Raw genomic sequence first — 16,995 nt, forward strand, 5'->3', positions numbered from 1 at the left:
AAAGTTGCAGAGTTGAATGGCTTTGTTCCAACATGTATTAAGATATGTAAGAGTATAATTCAGAGTTTAAGAAAACCAGATCTGAATGAAGCTGTGTTAATTTAGCATTGCCTTGGGCATTTGTACTCAAGCAATGACAAGTTTCAAGGCACTTTTTTACTGTAATTACTGTGTTATTGCCCAAAAGCAAGAATTTAGCACACTATTACCGCTGTCTTGAATATACTGATTTTCCTGTGAAAGAAAGAGTTTAACTGTTACATTAAAAGCTACTGCTTTTTCAATTTAATTTTTAAATGTTACAAAATGTTTTGGTATTTCATGACAACAATGACAACACAAAATGTGTTTGAACAGCATTAATGCTTAAAATTATTTTAAATTACCTCTTTTTAGAGTTTCAACATGTTTGCTCTTTGTAGCTTAATTTCTAATCTACTTTGTATTTAATGCATCATATTGGTAGCCACACTGGCATAGTCCTTGTGAAACAAAATGATGTGGCTCTGTTTGCCTAATGGCAGGTATTGTACCTTTACCCCACAGGTTACTAGTTAAATTCAGATTGGTTTTACCAGAAACTGTATTTGTATTTTGCATAAACAAAGGTGAGATTAAATGTTTCTTTCTAATTATTGGGGAAGAATTCAAATGCCAACTCTCCCAATGGCTATTAACAAATTGCAAGAAAGACTTCCTTTTTTTTTTTTTTTTTTTCCTATTAGGATGTTTACTTAGTGTTTTACTCAGTGTTAAAGTTTTAGGGCATTGATGCAGGAAGGTTGTTTTACCTGTGCTGAACTTCTTTGACAATACAGGACTTCAGAAGCAAGCACCAACCTTTTCTGTAAAAGATAAAACAAAAGTGGACAGCTCTATGCTTTCCCATCAATTAATTTTTTATATGGTATAAGTCTGTATTATTTAGTCAATTTATTAAGCATTCTCTATTTGCAATCTCTTTTGGCACTGATAGGCAAGAGAATCTTAGTGCTGTACTTGCCGCCTTCTATTAGATTCTTGCTGTTACTTGGAGCTTTAATGAAGTCTGACTTTTACTGGAAGCCTCAAAATTGGCACATATGTTTTAGTAGACTAGTTCTTCAGAGAACACTGTGTATCATCTTTTTGGTGTTATGCACCTTACTTATTTGGGAAAGGCAATAATCTTTCCTGGAGTAATACAGAATACTTAAACCTTACTATGTCGGCTCCTTTTTTTATTTCTTTCTTCTTTTAGAAAAAGCACTATCTTAGATTGGTACAATGTGCTATGTTTAATGAAAAAAAAAAAACGGAGTTGCTGAAATTACCTGGCAAATAAATTTGCTGCTTGTGCTGTGTTTTATTGCCTCAAAGAAGAATGTGGAAATAACATTCCTGTTTATGTATTTACAAGACAGGGAAAACGTACACTCAGCTGTGCATACCAAAACTGCGTAGTGTGACATTCAGCCAGTCTCCACAAGTTTCTCTGCTCTTTGTTTTCTGCATGAAACCTGGCTAGGGCTCTGGCAGCTGCTGCTTCCATACCTCAACTCATCCTGTTCTAAACACTCTTTCCCATCTTGGAACAGCATATATAGAGGGGAGGCAGTGGATTGCCCTCCCACTTATGGAAACAACTGGGAGTTGTGACATTTTGTTAACATCTTCATAAAGTTTTAATAAAGATTACTTCTATTTTTTTCTCAGAGGTGATGCAGAGTTGCCTTGGTAAAGGTGCTGGATGTCTGCTTTCCTTATTATTAAGGTTTGGGGGGACTAGCCCATATTTCATAAGGAAGCTGGATGGGCTCATTCCTCCCCAGGATGTGCTGGTTCCTGTACTGAGGTAGAAACACAGGTGCTTAATAACTTTGTGGCATAGTCAAAGAACTTCTAGAATACAGTAGTAGGAGGAAGCAGAATAAACAAGCTGTCAATTAGTGGCTAAGAAAAATACTTTCTGTGAGCAGTCTGCGATTTTAACGGTGATTAGTAAAATCATAGCTGTTGTCATTTTAACTTGAGAATGCAAAAAGAAGCCTTTAAAATGTAGGCGGGGGAAAGAGTGGGTTGGGACAGGTCTGGCTCCAAGCTGATTTTAGGAAGGGGGTTTTATATTCAGAGTTAACTAATAGAAAGGTGGATTCTGCTCACTGAAGAATTTGGTTGTAAATTGTACAGAAATAGCTTGAATGGCTGTCATTTAGGAACAGTGCTCTTCCCTGTGGTGAGGAAGCACCACCTCCCCCTAAAATGCTGCCAACTCAGGCCCGTGGTGGGAGTGTGTGAGCTTCCTGGCACTCACCAGCAAGGGCAGCCCAGTCGTGCCTGCGGGAGAGGGGCAAGAACAGGGAGTGCACGGAAATGGCACCTTTGGCACCACGTCAGCTCACTTCTGCGGCTTCTGAACTGCCTCGGTCTGCCATGTGCTACGGGCTTAGGTTGATTCATTATAAAAATAGCGTGAGATAGGATCAAAGTAATGACGGATCTCTGATGCATCATTTAGCATGAAGGAAAGCGGCCGATGAGTCCTGTAATTACTTTGTTGGGCAGCCATTTCTTTTACTGCTTTCCTTAAAGTCTTTAAACAGCTTTGTGTTACGAAATCTCAAGCAGAATACCTAAATTACTCCAGTTTGGCTTTTATTGCAGATGTTAACAGTTGGTCTTAAAATAAAATCCATATTTATAAGGAGCAGAAATATTATCACATCTTTTAATCCTGTGTTAATAAACTGTAGCTTGTAATTTCCTGTTCATTAAAACACAGTGCCCATAACTCGAATTGGTCTTGCAGCCCTGTTGTGAAATAGATTTCAGTGATAGGCCTTTTTCAATCTCGGTTCTTCCCATCCCCCTTCTGAGTTTCCTTTTCTTCCCCTTCCTTTAGTTTTTGGCCTTGTCTTTCACATTTCTCCTCATTTAAAGAGAGAAAGAGAAATCAGGGGAAAATAGGCCAGGGTGATTTTTTTTTTTTAACTGTATGCTCCCTGAAGGTGGACTCCATTGTGGTTATGCTGGTGTTGCTTTTCAGTTGTGCTGTAGGAGGTTGCTACGGAGCAGCATACAGCATCCTACTGTTTGTTCTCACATGTTTAGCACACTGTCATCTCCATCTGTGGAGACCATACATTGGAGGCAAGAACCAGTTCTCCCTCCCCCATCTTCCCCCCACAAGCTTTCAGAGGTTGTTAGGCTTTTGTTAAGGTCACAAACTAAAACTAACAGTCCTTTTTGCTGTGAATTTTTCAGAGGTGAATTGGAAAGTTATCCTGTGGACAAATTTACAGAACAGAGTGCTCTCTTGGGAGGTCACATTGCCTAGCCTCTCCTTAAATTTCTTTTTCTTTTAATTTTGCTTTCAGGTCTATGCTATATCTTCATACCACTTTGTGCTATATGCAGTATGGCACATCTTTTGTGACACACGTAATAGTTCTTGTTACCTTACCCTCATATGTCTTCCTTGAAATATTCTTCTGCAACATTTTTGTCATTTTCTAAATGTTATTTCTGAAGCACTGGTAGTTTCAAGCAGCACTAAGGCCCTGTTACAAATATTGTGCAAACACTGCCTATAGTACTACTCCTTGGGAAAGAAAACTCAGAAGGATGGAGTGAAACAGTACAATTAAAGGTTTATTTGACTATCTAATTGTGACGCTGATGAAGTTTTCTGTGGTAGTTATAAAGAGTAGCTGGATAATTGGGCGTAAGTATGATGGACCAGTATACTCTTGGGCTTCAGCGCTGTCTGTTTTAAAACCCTTTAGGCATCTGTTTAATGTTCTCAGGCTCCTGAACCAGCTCATTATCTTAAACATACTCACCCCAAGAGCCCTGATGTCACTTAAAATTTGCACAGGTTTGTATAACAATTGGATTACATAATGCACAGATGCTTTGCACAGATTGCTAATGCAGTTACCCTTGTTGGTAGAAGTGGTACGTGTACCAAAACGAACAAGTTATCTGTATTTTCTTCACAATTCTAGAGTGGTGTTTGGGATGTGGCTGTCTACTAGCAATTTGTGGGGTTTTCTCTTTCATGCTTGTGCAGCATTTTTGTAACTGGGAGATTGTTTGGTTTATTTCACCCCCAGGAAGCTAGTGAGGCTCCACCTCAATTATAAGTCAACCCATTTGTCAAGGGACCTCCTAATCGGTCTCTTCTGATGAGCAGTCTTCCATTGTCATGTGATGGCTGATTAGTTACTGGTTCACCAGGCAGACTAGTTCTCCTGGGCCATAGCTGTCTTGAGGATGCCTCCTTATGGCTAGAGAATTGTTCGGGTTTTAGTCTGTTGTTGAGCCAGTGCTCTTAAAACATTGTTTCCAGAGATGGGATTCTTGCTGTGCTGCCAACACTGACCCATAACAGTGTCAGGAGGCAGTGTCCAAGATAGAAAGATTTTTAGTCTCTGAGGAAAGGTAGATGTCTAATCAAAGGCAGTGATTCTCCATGTACTGAAGCAGTCTGCTTTGCACTTTTCAAACTATTTTAAATATCCGAGTATTTCAACTTAGGCTTCCTGGAACTTGGTCTTAGTACCAGATGAGATGAAACACTGTAGATAAAGATTTTTATTTTTTTTTTTCCTTCCAAATATGTAACTTTAATAAATACATTGCCCTGTTTGGAGCAGGGTAATGAGCTAGCTGATCTCCTGTGGTCATTTCCAACTTAAAATTATTTTACAGTATTTTGAAAATTGGATCCGAAGTTCTGCAGAGCATAAATGAAACTCTTTAGCAAATTCCCTTTTCTGTGTTTTATTAAATCTACATTTGGAATATGTATTAAGGCTGTTCTACTGTGTCGCATTTATAGATCACTTTCAACGCTGGGCTTGGTTATATCATCACTCGCTGACCAAGCAGCAGGGAAGGGGAAAAACAAGTTTGTGCCTTACAGAGACTCTGTACTCACTTGGCTTCTCAAGGTAATTAACATTTTCTGTTCACCTTGTTCACATGATGTCAGCTTAATGGTTTATATGATCATTGAAGCATCCCTTTGTGTACGTGGACTTATCTTTTTTCAAAGAAATGAGCTAAGGAGCTCTCATAGCTTTAAGTTGTTCCAAGTAACATGGACAGCTAAGTGTATCTTGTGTTAATTCTATGTAAAGTTCTATTTGGCTATTTTTATTCATAATGGAATCAAATGATTATGGATCATAGTGGTTAGTTTACATCTGGAGTACTTTTAGTGTCTAACTAGTAAGCTTTGTATTTTAAGTATTTTTGTAAAGACATTGTATAGTCTCAGAACAGTTATAACCCTGAAACTTATTGTGGATGCACTCTGCAGGACAACTTGGGAGGAAACAGCCAAACTGCCATGATAGCCACAATCAGTCCAGCAGCAGACAACTATGAAGAAACACTCTCTACTCTGAGATATGCAGACAGAGCCAAAAGGATAGTTAATCATGCTGTGGTGAATGAAGATCCAAATGCTAGGGTCATCAGAGAATTACGTGAAGAAGTTGAAAAACTGAAAGAACAGCTCTCGCAAGCTGAGGTAACATTATTTACAGTACAATGTAAACTGAGTATCCCAAGGAAATGTCAAACTCTGGCTGGAAGACTAGCTTTCTTTTTGTCTTACAAAACGAGGAAAGGAAGAGTCTTTCTTTCTTTATCTTTTTTTTTTTTTATTTAAATAATTGACCTTGTTTCCTGAAATAAATCCAACATAATGGTTGCTTATGTTTAATAACTTTTAAATGAGGACAACATTGTACTGATGGTGACCCTTGTCAGAATAGACTATTCTTGAAGATCTTCATGTCAAGCAAGAATTGATGCAGCAAAGCTGAGCTAGTGTACAACTTCATTGTGTAGACTTATTAGCAGATTATTTTTTTTTTGCATTGGTGGACTATATAATTTTATGATGTCAAATGGAAAAGTGTGAAAAGCTCTAAGTCTGGTATTGGACCACAAAATGTGTGGGACGTTTCTCTCCTTGACATTTGTGAAAATCTATAAAAAGTTGTCAAAACTGCAACACTGAAACCATCAGCACTTTGCTTTATTGCCTTAACAGTTAACACTGTGAGATTGGGCCTATCTTAGATTTATACTTCTAATTGGAGAGTAAAATATTAGGGTAGGATAGTTTACTTGGTGATATCTGGAGAAATTAGGCACTGCACTGTAGGAAAATATTTTGATCTTTTCAGGCAAGACAAAATACTGGTGGAAAAAGAACGGAAGTGTGTCTGAATGTAAACTTGTGTGGTGTTTAAACTTCACGTTCATTTAAGGAATAGTGTTCCTTGTATGAATAGTTCCTTACAGGCTGAAATGGGAAAATCTGCTTTAAGAAAACGGAGCCATTCACTTTTTTGTAAATAAAATCCTGTTCTCATCCCATATTTTAAATCAGAAAATACTATCATAGCATGTTCTTAATTATGTTGGCAGACTGTGGCTGAACACAGTCAGTAGGAAGGTGTCCAAAGTCGTACTAATATTTTTAAAAAGTTTTTTCTCTTATACCTTCTCTTAAAATATAGAGTTATAGGCCAGTCTGTTGAATTCTTACTTGGCACTGGATCTATTCAAGCCCTTTGCTTTTGTTTCCTATTGTGAAATAAGAAGCCTGTGTTAGCTCCAGAGCATACCTTCCTTCAAAGGTAATCAACAGGGTCAGTCTGAAAGCTTTAATGGAACACTTATAAAACCAAAGTAGAAAGGAAAGCTAAATATCAAGAGGAATATGTGTTTGAAACTACTGTTGGAAGAAAGACTTTGCAGTTGAACTTCAGACAGCTAAGACTTAAAGTTGTTAAATACTCAGATTTTTTTTTCATGCAGACAGTGAAGCTTAAGTGGCCAGGCCCAGAGATTTTACTGGTTCCATTAGCCTCTGGAGCCATGTCAGTCTTCACTTATTTCAGATCTGGACCCATGATAGGTTGATTCTGTCCTCTTCTTTTGCAAGTGACCTGTTTCTTCTACCGTGAAAAAACAGGGGGTATAGTTGAAAGCTATACTTGTTGCATTTTGTATTATATTGCTGTGTTCAGTTTCCTTGTGCAAGCAGAAGTTGCAGTGGGAAGAGTAGCTGAAAGTTTTTACTAATTTCTGTCTTTTAGGCCATGAAGGCACCAGAACTGAAGGAAAAATTGGAGGAGTCTGAAAAACTGATAAAAGAGCTAACAGTCACCTGGGAAGAAAAGCTAAGAAAAACAGAAGAAATTGCACAGGTATTTCAGAAATTTTGAGAAGGAAAGGCCAGATACTTATATAGTGCAAGTCAGCTAAATTTCATGAGCTGTAGTGGACTGTGCTGTCTTCCCACCAGCTGTTTAGAATTTGTGTAGATCTTTGTCTTTTCCCCTGGTTTCTGGCTGTTGTGTTTTTTTTTAAAGTCTAAACGTCATTAGAATAAACGTAGTTGTACCATGATATCATTGATAAAAGCTAATGTTTGAGTTTAAAATAAAACATCAAAATATCTTTGTGTAGCTCATTTATTTATAAGACCACAGTCGGATCTTGGATGTGTTTCCCTTGAAGTAACTAAGAAAATGAAGAATTACAAAAGGATCAGAATTTTGAGTGGTATTTGTTGCTTTTAATGGTTTCTTAACTAGAGAAGGAAAATATGTACATGTATACACTGATGTTTGCTCATTATTATTGTATTTTAAATAAGACTTCTGGATTCCAGTGTACTTTTCCACCATTTTGACCATCTATAGCTTGGAGAATGAATATTGTTGGTTTCCCTTTCTAGTCCTAATGTTCCAGAAGCATGCTTTCATGCAACCACTATTTAAATAAAAAAAAAAAAAAAAAAAGGCAGAGGAAAAAACCAAACCAAACCCAACCAGCCAAACAAAAAACCCCACCCCGAAACTGTAACAAAGCAAAAGACATGTGTGATCGAGTAGCTGTTTTAGCTGAATTAATAACAATACTGCAAAAGAATAAACCTAAACTGTGGCATCCTGTTTTTGAAATTTTCTATGACTATGATTATCTTTGAAGTAATTGCAACTGAGACTAGTTTTTAAACTGACATAGAGGTTCATTGTGTTACTTATGAGTAGGTCTGATAAAACGAATAGGGCGGCTTAGGTAAGTAAGTGCCACTTTGGGGAAGCAGGTGTTTGAGAATTAGATGTAACTTGTTACTGTTGGCGTGTAAAAATAAATTCTGTTAAACGTGTGGTACTTGACCAATGTCTTAAGTTCTATTTCTGGTAGCGATATGCAGAATGCATGTTCAGCATATGCATCTTCTGCTTTAGTTGCTTTGCTTTCATTTACATGCTGTACTTGTCTCTACATATTGTAGCAGGCAAGATTAACCTATTTTTGTGCTTGCAGGAGAGGCAAAGACAGCTAGAGAGCATGGGAATTTCCCTTGAGTCTTCGGGTATCAAGGTTGGGGATGACAAGTGTTACCTGGTGAACCTGAATGCGGATCCTGCGCTCAATGAGCTTTTAGTTTACTATTTAAAGGTAAGAATGTGGACAGGATGTTTACACAGAATGAAAGGATGCTTGTTTATTGTTTTGAATTTCTGGCTCAATTTGTTATTCAGAGTGTATTTAGATTTTTAAGACTAGTTGCAGCAAGATAGGATAGGCCTCCTCCTACTGTTTAAGCTTTTGTTCTCTCTTTGCAGTTCAGCTTCATTGTTTTCCTAATTGATCTCCTGATTGCCAACAGTGGGAGAAGTGCTTAATGTGTGCCTGTGTTGAGATAAATTCTAGCCTTTCCAGACAGGATGTGCACAGAATTTCCTTTTGGGCTGAACTTGAAGTGAGAGCTTCATGTTAGATCCTTCTTTAAATAAGGATTGCTTTAAATATTCGATGACTTAATCATAAAGAGATGATGTTTAGCAGTAATCAGTAAGAGTGAACACTGTCTTTGACAGAAAAGCTTAAGACAAGGAGAAAGGGGAAAAAAAAGCACTGTTAAAAATTTACAGAAATGTCTTTTCCTTGTGCCACTAGCTTTCATACCATTTGGTTTAGCATAGTCTCATGTCAGAGTGAAAGTGTCAAATGCAAACCTAGTAAGTTTGTAAGGAAATGTGAGCTCCTTGTCAATAAGAGATGAAAGAATATCCTATCTATTTTTATAGTTACTTTTCTGCTTTAGTGGCTGAGATAGGGCTTCTGTATTTGAACAGTAGCAAATAAAGCACAGCTGCTCCTACAACAGCAAAGTAAAGTATTTCAGCAGAATTTACAATGCAACTTGAAATTATGTAGAGATTAATATGTTTAGTTGAGTTGCTGTATAGCTGTTTTCTGAAAAGCAGCCAATTCCATGCACCTAGTTTTACTATCCATGTTCTCCTTTATATATGCCTGTATGACATGGCTGGTTTTCTGCACTGCTCACATTTATTGCTTGTATGCATGCATAGTCTGAGAATATTTTTAAATCAGAATTTGTGTGTCAACTGCTTTATTTTCCTTTATCTAAAACCACGTGAAGATAAAGTGCAGAGCAGAAGAACAGCTTGTGTGTGACATTTACAGTCTGCTGCGACACCATTTCTGCTCTATAGAAGCGCTTCAGAAAGGAGAGCATGTAGATTGTGCAGTCTGTGCTTTAGCTAATATTTTCTTAGTTATATAAACAGTGATAGTTTGCTTGTCTCTTAGTAACAGCTTATTTTCTAGGATCACACAAGAGTTGGTGCAGATACCTCTCAGGATATACAGCTGTTTGGTATAGGAATCCAACCAGAACACTGTGAGATTGATATTGCTTTAGATGGAGAAGTTACACTCACACCAAAAGAAAATGCAAGGTAAGGAAGATTGGCAGCACTTTCCAGTGAAGTGTTTTCTTTACCAGAAGATAACTTGCATGCATTTTTATTTCACATAGTCAGAAGTATCTTACATTCTGATCAATGAGTAGCTTCAATATAGGTGACTTAAACAGATACTTAGAAGCGATAAAACTGAGATTTCCCTACAGGCGTACACACTCACCCACCCACCCACTCTGCAGCGTAATAGGCTATCAGTGGTTTGGTTCAGAATAAACCGTCACAAGAAGCTATTCAGTAGGAACGAGGGACCATTGCCTGTCAGTATCTTGGGTGATAACAGAATCACTGAGACATTGCTGGCTATCCCAACCCATGTGATGGGATAGTAGACTGGGTATTGATGGAGGAGGATAAATTGTGCCTTTTGAGTAGTTCCTGTCGTAAAGCTCAGTATTTTGTGAGAAAGAGATGTTTTAAAGATCTGAAGATCTTTAAATTAATTTCTAAATCTTTAACTACTGTTGTGTCTAGTAAACATGCAGTGCGGAGTTGTATTTCTCCTTTTGTTTCTACTTCTGTATTTTAATTATTTTTTCATTTTTGGGAGCACTGTGGCTTCTTGGGTGGAATTGTAAATGTCTTTTCACTTCATCTCCAATGACGTGTGATAAGCAGTACTTTTGTCCTAGTTAATAGTCATGCTGCTTGACTGAAATCTCAATATCTAAATAATGTATGGATTAGTATTAGAATGAGAAACAAAAGTTTGAGGCAGATCTTTTAAAGAATCTATTTCTTTCATTCTGCCTTCAGTGAAATACCTCCTAGCATTTGCATTTTTCTTCTGCAGCTGGCAGTACAAAATTTCAAACAGATGGGATTCATGCTTGTGGTGACAGAGTTACTGTACTGGAAATCAGTCATTTTGACTGGCAAGAACAAAGGCACGTGTCAATAGAAAAAACATAATTTGTTTTACTCTTACCAGATCTGCAATGTTTAAGTAGCTGTTCTTAAGGTATTAGTGTCAACAGAAATTTAGTTACCAAATTTCATTGGAGAAAAAATTAAAATCTGGTTTTAAATCAAGCACTTACATGTTTGTGTTGACTTACTTGAGAGAGACAGCTGAATTCAGAACAGTGCATCTGAAAAGGCTTTTTTCATGTTACTTAAGTTTTTTTCCCTTTCAAATAAAATGTTGTGCTTTGTGACACATAAGCTAAAGTTCAACAGCTCCATTTTTCTCATTTTGTGATTGAAACTTTAATACAAAAAACCTAAATGGAAATAAAGCAGTATACCAGATGTTCACAAAAATAGACCCTTGTTAATAATAGAGGCTCTATTTGTTGAAAGAATGAAAGTTGGATCTAAGGGTCTTTTCTTACGCTTGAATGCCAAGTATGTTAACAGTGTATTTTACAACTGTGTGTTGACCAACTTATATCTTGGAGGGCTATATCAGTAGGATTTGCATACAACAAACTTTACAGACTGTTTATATGAAGCAGGCTGTGACCCAGTTTGAGAAATGGGCATTTAAAGAAAACTGTGCAGCTGAAAGCAACCTTGTCTGTATGTTTACTGAGGACTTGTTGCAGCCAAAGCTGGAGGGGAAAGGTGCTTTGTGTAGAAATCAGGCCAAAGAATCAGGCTAAAGAATCAACTTTCCTGTTGATTCCTTAGTGAACCTAGCAGATCATCGTATGATACTAGTCACTGTCTGTAGATGGGAGAAGCAGTAGATCTTGTAGTTACTTTTCAATCTTTTTATGTTTAGGATTTTACTAAGTTGTATTTTCTTCTTTCAGGTCCTGTGTAAATGGTGCACTGGTATGTTCTGTCACTCAGTTATGGCATGGTGATAGAATATTATGGGGAAACAACCACTTTTTTAGGTAATAGTCGATATTTACTTTCCAGCCTCTTTATATTCAGCCTGTTGGTTTTTTTTTTCTTCCATTGTTTTGCATAAATTTTTTCAAAACTGAATTTCAATTTTTACACAGAATCAATTTACCAAAGAGGAAAAGACGAGATTGGCTGAAAGACCTTGAGAAAGAAACTTCATTAGGAGAGCATGATCTAGATGCAGCTAGTGAAGCTTCTTCAGAACCAGACTACAACTATGAGTTTGCACAAATGGAAGTTATTATGAAGACACTGAATAGTAATGGTAAGGCAACTGCCAGATAAAAATGTTCTTTTGGATGGTCTAACAAATTCAGCATGGAACTTAATTTCTGGGTAAAACAAGTGGTCTTTGGAGCATTTTCAGAAAAAGATATTTTACAGAAACAATGTTAGGCATATATATATATAAAAAATTGATGCACCTAGGTTTGAATACAGACACACACACACAAATTAGTAGTTGGTTTGTGCCCTGACGCACAATTTTATCTGTACATCTGCTGTCCTTTTTAGTGCAGCTGCATTGTAATCATATGCCTGTCAAATCATCGTCTCAGTCCTACTAACCTCTTGGTTTTGCAAGTTACTGCAGACAAAAGGGTGCTCCAGATATGGCTCAGTTAATTTCATCCTTCCTTTTATATCAAATATTACTGACACCACTTTAACCTTAGTAGGAAAACACTGACATGATAACAAATCAACAGTCAAATGTCAGCTAGTGTGGTTTTTAATGCTTGATCACTCTCAATATTTTATATAATATCTGTTAAAACCTATTGTGATGCCTTTTTTTGGACAGTATAATAAAAAACAGTATATATAAAATAATAGCATGGCATATATAAAACAACATGGTGTTTTCGTGGTTTCCAGAAGGCAAGCCATAGTTCATATGATATGAGATGGTATGAAGAAATGCTGAAAAACTTGGTAAACTACTGAATGCTTTGTACAGCTTTTTAATACACAAAATTTGAGAGGCAGATACCTTGGGTTTTGGTCACTGACCAGGAAGACACAGCAGATGGTGTTTCATTGCTTTCTGTTCTCCTTTCTTCATATTTTTGCAGTATTTCCATTGTTTGCTGTGGTTTACTTGTTGAAATACAGTATTTATTTTTTTCTTAGCCTCTTATTCTTTAACTTTCTCTGTTTTACTGTTGAATACGGCATGATGGTTTCGTATGCTTGATGTTCTATCAATACTTAGCAGGTTTTTTACAGTTTGAATTAAAGGGGGTTGCTCGTGTGAGTGAGTTACAGGGTCATTTAAGTTGATGTGAAATTACTGTTTAATAACAGAAGTATTCTCATTATGGTTCACTTATACCAGGAGATGAATTTCAGATGAATCTGCCATCCTGGTGGTCTTCAGTGTTGTCATCCCTCGTGAAGATTCTGTTGCCTGTCTTAAGGCCTCAAACCATCCCATATCTGTGCCAAAACTGGGACAAAGGTTTTGAACTCAATTGGCTCATGCATGAGACTGCTGGAGGCATTTGAAAGCATTAATTGATGCTTGATCTGCTTGTCACTAACTGGGGATTTTGACTAAACTGTAGCAGTCTACAATGAGTCAGTGTTCTTTGAACAGGCGGGTCACGTTTTTTGTTTTTCATGTGTTGTTATCTAGCTGATGGAAATGATTCTTCACAATATTTCAAGTGTCCTTACATTTTAGTTCAGTAGGCTTTTTGATTGTGATCCAGGCCAATTTTTGTATTGGTCGGTTGTTTTCTGTGTCTTTACTCAAGAACAGCACAGAACTTGCTGTTTCATTAGAGCTCTTTCCTCCCTAATGCACAGCAAATGTTAGCAGTCATACATATTGCAGTTTCGGAACTGCCAAAACCCAATTTTTCTGCTTCTTATTTCTTCTGCATCCTCCCACATAAGCGTTGCTTAACTAACTTGGAGTAGTGAGGGATAATAAAATCTTGACAAAACAAGTGACTGTGGGGATCATAGGCTGGTCTTTTGATGTGAAGCTAGCTAGCGCTTCCAGGTTCTGCTCTTCTTCAGTGGTATAGCTAAAATACAGTTTTTCTCACAGTCTTCCAGTTTGCTGCATAAGAAGTAAAACAGCTTTGTTGCAATACCATTTGTTTATTCTTCCTTAAAATGAAAAATAAATATGGGCCAGGAAGAAGAAATAACTAAGTAACAGAACACAAATTCTATTCTCCGTATTCTCTGGAGAAACCCTAGGGGGTGAACAAAGGGGTATTTAAAAAAATTGATTAGATAATTATTTTACAAGCATGTTTTGATAGAGCCCAAAGCAAGAGGTTTGGGTTTTCCTCTGTTTGGTTTTTTTTTTTTTCCCCTTGATCTATTTGAGAATATAAATAGCCTAGCTTCTCCAGGGTGCAAGCAGATTTGTTTTTATGGCATGTAACCAGTACAACAGTGTCACATATTGCATCTGGCTCCAAAGAAGCTCTGAGGAAAATGTGTAACTTTGAAAACAGCCGTAAAGAAAACATGCAGATTCTTCCCCTCCCTTCAGCATGTTAACTTTCTTTGTGGGATTCTGTCAGATCAGCTTTATACTGCTACTTTGTGATGCTGGTCAAACACAGAATGCAGCAAAGTTTACTTTATTCTTGTATATGGTGCAGTGGTTAAGTAAACAATGTGATTAGGTTAGGCAGCTTCTCATTTAAGCAAACAAAACTGTTACAGCTCAGGGTGGGGATTTAGATGAAACAGCAAAGCAGCCTGTGTCGTAACCTTCTAGCTTGCTTAGAAAAATGCATTTACATGAAATCTTAAGGGATTTATTCAGCATTTTTGTTAGATGTGAATTGACATGGAATCAAGGTAATAAATGCTGTTCATCCTATGGAGAAAGTACATTCTTCTGGTTCAATGTTAATATTCTAACATTTTGTGGAGGATTAAATGCATATGAATAGACTTCTCAGGGCCATTGAACTCTTGTCACACAAATGATTAAAAGATTGGGACTCGGGACTTTTAACAAGTTATGGAATTTGCTGTGCGTTTGGTAGGCACTGGGTACTTCCCTAATTTATTTGGCATTGCATGAGAAGTCCAAAATTGTGGAACGTGGTGTTTCGGTCTAACTTAAACACTATTGTAGTTCGTCTAAATTGTGAAAAACTTGACTTTATTTGTTCATCTTCTAACTAGATGGTTTATAATTCACACCATATTTTGCTCTTTCACTGCGAAAGGCTTGGGGGTTTCTGTGTAAATTCTTTCAACAGTTAAATTGAAGACTTTTCTAAGAGTGTAAATTTCCTTTTTGCATTTCAATACAAGCATAACCCAACTTTTTTCCCCCAAAACAGTTGTGGATTTTGTTGGAATTGGGACTTTTTAGACTAGGTTCTTGCATCTTGTTCCAAATATTTTCCATAATCTATGTGGCTGAAAAGATCACTTTTATTAAGGAAATCCTCTCCCTGAACTCAGAGCTGGTCTTTGAGCAGTTTAGGAAAGTCTCGTCTTAATGAGTCAGCCTTAGATTCATTTCCTGTGTTTGCAAACACAATAGAGGGCTTTAATTTCTTCCATGCCTCTTCTCTGTCTTCTGTGTAATACCTGATTTCTCAACCATTCTTATACATAACTAAAATTATTTTAGGGATTATCCAATAAAATCTATGCATGTGAAGGTAATTCTGGTATTATCTGGAGAAGTTAGGAGGATGATAATGGTGCAGATCAACATGAATAACTTGGTTTGTGGTCTAGAATATTAGAACTTGGTTCAGTCAATTGTTTTTGTTGCACTGTCTGTTTAAAAGCTAAAAATAGCTAACTGTCTGTCTGAGAATGTCATGTACTAAAAAGTAATATTTCTGGTTATTTTAAGACACTTTTATGCTTCACTGTTTTGTTATTTGGTTGCTATTTATACTGACTGATTTTTAACTTTGTGCTTCATAATTACCATTGCGGTGGTATTTTACGATGCCTTTGTGTGAATCTTCCCTGGATAAGGATAGGACCACGGTAGCAACTTGTGGTAGTGTTTGTTTTCTCCTAAAAATAAAGATATGCTTTACATCAATCTTAATATTTCAGAAAAGGATGCTGAGAGGCAAATGCAAACCCACTGTAACAACATTGGCCTGGGGAGATCCTGTTTGCTCCTCTGGCATTTATAATAGGAAGGATTTGTTTTATGAAGTGACTTGCCTAAATAGCCTTGTACGTCAAAATCACAGACAGTGAGTCTGTTTATCTTTAGCAAAATTGGTCTCAGTAATTTTAGTACTAAGTAAGTTATTACACATTGCTAAATACAGTACATACAAGGGATGTGGTTTTTTGGAGAGTATATGTGTGTATTATGGTGGCCAGCATACCTGATAATGATAAAAACCCTACAGAACCTTTCATGTGAGTCCTCTATTGGATGCTGGAGTAACCCAAATTTTTTTTTCATGCAGCATTGTAGTATCAGGACACCTGTGCAAAATCTTACAGGACTGGGTTTTGGTAGGGAAGGCAAGATGATTCCTAACTAAATCACACTGACAGTTTTGGTTGGGTTTTTTTGAGGAGCACACCTCTAGTTCCTAAGTGGGACAGTGTCATTAAATCTAGGTTTATTTTTCTCCCTCCTTTGTGACAGACTGGCATCCTTAAAGGTCACAGCAGCTTTTTTTTTTTATATTTGCAAAATGGAAGAGGTATCGAAAACAATTATTTTAAATATGAGGTTTTTTGCATTTGAAAATCCTGTCATGTCCTAGAGCTGCAACGTTACTGCTCCTAATATTCCACCACTCCAACTGTGGAACTTCCTCCTCTCCCTTCCCCTTCTCACGTACAGAATCGGCAATCTGTTAGGTGATGCACAGTCGCTCAAGTATTGATCTAGATTGGTCCTCTTGCAAACCACTTTTCTTGCTGTATTTAAGCTTTCAGATGTACATACACGAAGCAGATACATACTGGTAGTATATAGAAGGAGCTTATTCCATTTAATTGCTTTTTCAAAGGCACAGACTGGCATTGGACCTAAAACCAGGAATAGACAGAGTAATGTTTCTTTAATTTGAATACAGTTTAGGTCTAACCATAGCAGTTGTTGTTTCAGGACAGAGCATCCAAATAGATATTTGTTCTGGGTTTATACTGTGAAGAAATGGGGTTTATAAAACTAAATGCAGAGGTCGCCTCCAGAATGTACTTTGTCTGTTTCAGTGCTGTGAAGCGCATTGGTGCAATGCCATGCGTGACTAGTCAGTCAATCCGTTTGTCTCAACTTTCATCTGCAGCTCTCCAACACGTTTCATTCTCTGCCAAAATGGAGAAAGTAAATTGCTTTTTACTTCCTTAAGTC

At 37.1% G+C, this 16,995-nt stretch overlaps 1 protein-coding gene across 1 annotated transcript in view; it reads left to right on the forward strand.

The window, feature by feature from the left end:
• The window catches only part of KIF13A (kinesin family member 13A), a gene marked incomplete at its 5' end in the record, with an annotated part of 120,599 nt that overhangs the window by 67,848 nt on the left and 35,756 nt on the right, over window positions 1-16,995 (forward strand). Inside the window, 8 exons of the mRNA XM_082480110.1 lie at window positions 4,823-4,934; window positions 5,306-5,518; window positions 7,101-7,211; window positions 8,341-8,475; window positions 9,655-9,785; window positions 11,567-11,653; window positions 11,765-11,931; window positions 13,006-13,128. Of these exons, the coding sequence (XP_082336236.1) occupies window positions 4,823-4,934; window positions 5,306-5,518; window positions 7,101-7,211; window positions 8,341-8,475; window positions 9,655-9,785; window positions 11,567-11,653; window positions 11,765-11,931; window positions 13,006-13,128 (1,079 nt within the window). The remainder of the gene's footprint in view (window positions 1-4,822; window positions 4,935-5,305; window positions 5,519-7,100; window positions 7,212-8,340; window positions 8,476-9,654; window positions 9,786-11,566; window positions 11,654-11,764; window positions 11,932-13,005; window positions 13,129-16,995) is intronic.

The sequence above is a fragment of the Vanellus vanellus genome, assembly GCF_965231255.1.
Source record: "Vanellus vanellus genome assembly, chromosome: 2".
Classification (NCBI taxonomy): Eukaryota; Metazoa; Chordata; class Aves; order Charadriiformes; family Charadriidae; genus Vanellus; species Vanellus vanellus.